Genomic DNA, 4,937 nt, shown 5'->3' with positions numbered 1-4,937 from the left:
TCAATATTGCTGCACTCTCACCTCTGCATATTGCAAGCCCATCTCAGTTCTGAGATAATTTCTTTAAAGTTCTGAATATTTTTAATCCAGTTCTCCTCAAATACATAATATATATTTTCTACCAATTATAAATACATCATTTTTATTAATCTGATTTCAATAACATGCATTTGTATAATTACTGTACAATCAAAATAGACATTGACTTTACACAGTGTGTATGCTTTTATTTCAGCGATATTGTTCAGACACACTGCTCAACAAATCAGGCAAATAGGAAAATAAAAAGAAAAAAAAAAAAAGGAAGGGGAAATAACCTCTGGGAGGAAACAGAATCTCACAGTGTTTACAGACAAAAAAACGAAAGGAAAAATACTTATCGGAAAAAGGGTTTATTAATACATAGAAAATCCCCACAATAGTTGAAACACACTTTAGGAACTAGTAAACACGTTAAATAGAGTTGTGCCAATTACGCAGTGCCCAAGCATCTGCTTGCTCTTAATTAGATGGGGAGGTGAATGACCACTGTTTATTTTCATTTTCCTCATTAATTATGAAAAACTGCATTTAATTCATCTTGCATGGTGAGAGACTGGCTGCGCAGATGTAAGTCGTAAGGGAAGTGGCTCTCTGTAGGCAACCTGAACATAGAGCTCTGCCCAAGGGGACCCCTGGGTGGCACTGCACAGTAATGCATGCCATAATTGTAATTTTTGCCATAGTCCAAGCTTTCTTCTTGCTTCAGGGAAAATATCCCATTATAGTTAATTGGGGGAGGACTTAAGGGACCTTCAAACTGTGGGCTGGCGCACTCGGGGGAAGTGCTTTCATAGAAGGACTCGTAAGCGCTGCAGTAATTGTAAGGTTTCATGGACTTGGAGTTGTCGAGAGTCCCGTGCCCCGGGGGGGTGCCGAGCTCGGGGCTGTGGTAGGGGGGGTAGAAGGTGGAGTAGGGCGAGCGGGTGTGATGGGCACCTTCGCCTGCCTGGCCCATCAGAAAACTTCTGGCATTCAGCTGGAGGCATCCCGCCACCAAGTTTGTAGTTGGCTGGGACAGACCCTTGCACAAGTTTTGGACGAAGGTGAGCAGGTCGGGTCTCTTGCCAATTCGGAGGATTTCAGAAAGAGCCCAAATGTAGTTCTTGGCTAGTCTTAAAGTTTCTATTTTGGACAGTTTTTGTGTTTTAGAATAACAAGGGACCACTTTCCTTAAATTGTCCAGGGCGTCATTAAGGCCATGCATCCGGTTCCTCTCTCTAGCATTGGCTTCTTGTCGCCTGAATTTGATCCTTTCCATCCTTATCTTGCTTGTCTTTTTTTTCCGAAGACCCCTTCGCCTAGGCAAGCCATTCTCATCCTCCTCTTCTCTCTCTTCCTCCTCCTCCTCTTTTTCCGTGTCTTCACCAGGAGATCTTTTAATGTTCTTTCCTCGGAGCACAATCTGCTTCGAAAAGCTTTCTGGGTTCTTCATTTGCTTTTGGTCATCACTTTCTCTGGAAAACTTTCTGCACATCTGGGATTCTGGCATTACAACAGACTCATCAAACGGTAGTGTTAACATGGTTCTATAATCTTAAGTTACCTGAAAGAATGCCAGCACAATATTTAAATATTTCCATTTTTAAAGTTTGCCGACTTACACACACATCCTCATGCACATTTCGTGCATCTGCGTGCACGCTCTGTATATATATAAGTGTGTGTGTTTGTACAAATATGCACAATCTGTATTTTTCGCATAAAATGCCAGTTGCAAATTCTCGCTTTTTAAAAAATAAAAGCTGTCCAGAATTTTAAAATCACTCAAAACATTTGGGATCTTGCAACTAAAAAGCCACGTTTCTCACAGATAAGTATAGAGTAAATCAATATTTAAAATGTACAATTAGCTCCCTGCTCATTTATTGTATTTTTAAACAAGCCCTTCGAACCCTCGCCACCGTGGAATTCAAAGAAATGCAAAACACGATAAAGCAATACAGAAATTTCATTAATCCAAATTCCCCTGGGTGAAAAAATGAGGAGAGCGAGAGCAGTCTTAAAATTGAAAAGTGCCATATCTCTATTAACTAATGGTTAAATATTTTAAAATCACTTTTTGACTTATATTTCAAAGTTTGGGGTTTTTCCCTCCACGTTTCTTCCCTTATGAATCAAGATATTAAACTCTAGGAAGTTAGAGTGGGTGAGAAAAAAAATTAATGGAACATTCCCCCCCCCCCCCCCCCCCCGATCACTCAGCTAGTAACATAATTAAAAATGAAGAATTTTTTCTAATGATTTGTATAAATATCACATATTACTAATTTCATATTAAGAGAAAAATCAGAATGATCTAACCCTAAACATATTCAGATTAGAGTTAGGAAATAAAATCCCCCTACCTTTTTTTTTTTTTTTTCCTTTTTCCCAGCAAAAATTCTAATTGATAATATCTGTTTAGTTAGAATCAACTTATTTGCTTTTTCTCTTTTTCTTTCCTCCTTTTTTTTTCTCCCCCATCAGTTGTTGGCGGGGGGGAGGTGAAAAATTCCCTGCACGCTATAGCAGTGTTTATGTTCTGCGAGGCTCAGACATCTCCCTCCAGCTCGTAGCTGACAGGAGCGGTCTGTAGATTCTGACTGCAATCCTGCACATGTGCTCAGAATCCAGCCTGGAACAGGAAAATAATTTCCTTCTCCCAATTATTTTGCTTTTGTTTGCAGTTTGGGAGCAGCAAAAGCTTGCATCCCACAGTTCCCAAAGAGACAAGCAAAACAAATGCAGGGACTTTTTTTAATAGAACAAAACTAAACAAAAACCCCAGTCAAAGACTAACTCTATCAGTATTGTCTACACACTTGCAATATTACATAACACCAATGAAAGTATGCAATTGCATCAGAAGAATAAAATGTTAGGAGGAGTTATTAGACAGTAAATAGCATACATAAAATACAAGACAATGATACTGTATCTTTAAACACTTGCATGCACACCCAGCACCAACTGAAATATATCTTTATTTGTATTACCTTAGCTTTTTATTTCATTCAACAATCAGTTTTCATTTTTTGCCTTCCAAATCTTTTCAGTCTGAATGTCGCATCGTCTCCTGGAGTCTAGATCTGTGTATATCTGCACTATCTCATTGATCTCTAAAAAGTGACATTGATGCCAACTGCCAGAGCTGGTACCCATGCCATCTGCTAGTGACGTCACGGGGCAGAGAAAACCACGTGAGCCTTTCTCCTGGGACCTTCATTCTGCACTGATCATCTGGCATCCCTCTAAGTGGGTACCAGCATTCATGTATCAACACAGAAGGTTAGACTGATAGAAAAAAAAAAAAAAAAAAAAAAAAAAAGAAAAGAAAAAAATCTGCACCAGCATTTCACATACAGTAGGTGCATTTCCACTGGAGCTGCTTCTTTTTAGCAGTCTAGCTGCACGGATAGACATGCCAACATTTGGTGCTATCCCTGCCTACAGGTACGGCTGCCCTGTGGTTGTTAATATGGTATTGTTTTTACAAAAAGTGCTGTCTTGTATTGATCTGAGTCCCTCTGGTGCACCTGGTACCCAGGGAAAAAAAAAAAAAAAAAAAAAAGAGGCAAGGAAGGGAAGGCAGGAATGGGGAAGTAATGCCAGTGCTATAACACGTAGCACGGTCACAAAAAGTAGTTTTTGTGTGAAGCTGCTGGGAGTGATTTTGGGGGTGTGGGGGTTTTTTGACTGCAGTGTGCTGCCCCAGAGCGCAGGATAACAGGAACAAACCTCCTGCCGGCTGTAAGAAACCCTCCCCTCGCATCTCTCCGTGGTTTTTGACATTCCCAAAAGAAAAGAGGCATTTGTGGGAAACTGGACGTACAATCTGAAGATGTAATAAACGATGCCTTTTTTCAGAAGCGTGTGGCGGGGTTCTCCGGTCCCCGTCCTGCCCTGGTGCGATGCGGTGCAACCAGGGCACCTGCTCCCGGTGAGGCGACACGCTCGCAGGTGTAACTCGGGGTGCTCGGCGGGTTTGCCCCCCTGCCAAATTTTGTCTGCCTGCCTGGCCTTTTGCGAATGCTTCCCTGAAATCTCTTTAAAAACTGAGTTATTTCCTTTGGAAACACGCTCTTCCTCCTCCTAAAAAATCTCCCCCTGCTCTTCCATTCGCCTCCCTGGCTGCTCCTTTCTTCGTGCCCTTGTTTCTCCCGTCAGCTGCCTCTCCTGTACTCCCTGCTCTTCCTCCCTTAACCCTTTTGTCTCTTTCCATGGGCAAGAAACTGTTAAATGAAGCTGACAAAGCCTCTCGGCTCAGCCTTGCCATGGAGCTTATGGCAAACTCCACCTTGGTGTGTTTGGGGTTTGTGGGTTTTTTATATTTAAGGAGTGGCGTGTCACATATAAGTGATACCAAGAGAGTTAGAGGGGGAAGGACGTGTGATCTTAGAAACATTTTTTTTAAAGTTTGCTTTCATTATTATCGCATATCACTGTTTTTTAGTGACTAAGTAATCTCTATTTTTAAAAAGTCAGTGATGGAGTATGCTTTTAGTATTAAAATAATCCCTGGCAGAGCTGCTATTGTTATGGGTCTGTGTCAGCGTTTCTATTATAAATCCTGTTTTTGAAGGGTTTATAACTCATCTGCTTTAATTCACATTGGGCCCAAGCTTGGCATTAATGTTCTCAGCCCAGATCCAATTATTTTGTTTTCACAAAGTTTCATTTAAATATGTTTGGGCATTTTTTGATTAGAGAGGGGAACAAAAAATAAGGCAGCAGCAGAACCACATGTGTGTGTGTGGAGAGCGTGTTATGTACATCTACGTGTGTGTGCTCAATGATTTTTAGAGCCTTTCATTAAAAAAAAGCCCTCACCCCAAACTTTGGTTTTGGTTGGGGTTTTTTTGTTCGTTTGTTTTTTCACAGAAGTGAGACATATCGGGTCATTCATTCTTTACGGA

At 41.0% G+C, this 4,937-nt stretch overlaps 1 protein-coding gene across 2 annotated transcripts; it reads right to left on the bottom strand.

Moving 5' to 3' along the window:
- Nucleotides 1-240: 240 nt before the first annotated feature.
- Nucleotides 241-3,115, bottom strand: NEUROD6 (neuronal differentiation 6). Of its 2 annotated transcripts, none has more exons than XM_049816640.1 (2): nucleotides 3,018-3,115; nucleotides 241-1,585 (listed from the first exon to the last, which is right to left on the bottom strand). In XM_049816640.1, exon 2 carries the CDS (start codon nucleotides 1,562-1,564, stop codon nucleotides 551-553), a length of 1,014 nt encoding a protein of 337 aa, XP_049672597.1. In that variant the 5' UTR covers nucleotides 1,565-1,585; nucleotides 3,018-3,115; the 3' UTR covers nucleotides 241-550. The 2 variants fall into 2 exon arrangements, with proteins under 2 accessions (XP_049672597.1, XP_049672598.1); XM_049816641.1 differs by having other exon boundaries at nucleotides 241-1,524; nucleotides 3,018-3,058.
- Between the last annotated feature and the right edge of the window lie 1,822 nt (nucleotides 3,116-4,937).

Source organism: Accipiter gentilis, chromosome 14 (assembly GCF_929443795.1).
Source record: "Accipiter gentilis chromosome 14, bAccGen1.1, whole genome shotgun sequence".
In the NCBI taxonomy this organism is placed as follows: Eukaryota; Metazoa; Chordata; class Aves; order Accipitriformes; family Accipitridae; genus Astur; species Astur gentilis.
The sequence above is the reverse complement of the archived record's forward strand: the minus strand, read 5'-3'. Positions and strand labels throughout refer to the sequence as shown.

Excerpts from the sequence above, each read along its gene's own strand:
- NEUROD6 (XM_049816640.1), bottom strand. The coding sequence starts at position 1,564 with ATGTTAACACTACCGTTTGATGAGTCTGTTGTAATGCCAGAATCCCAG.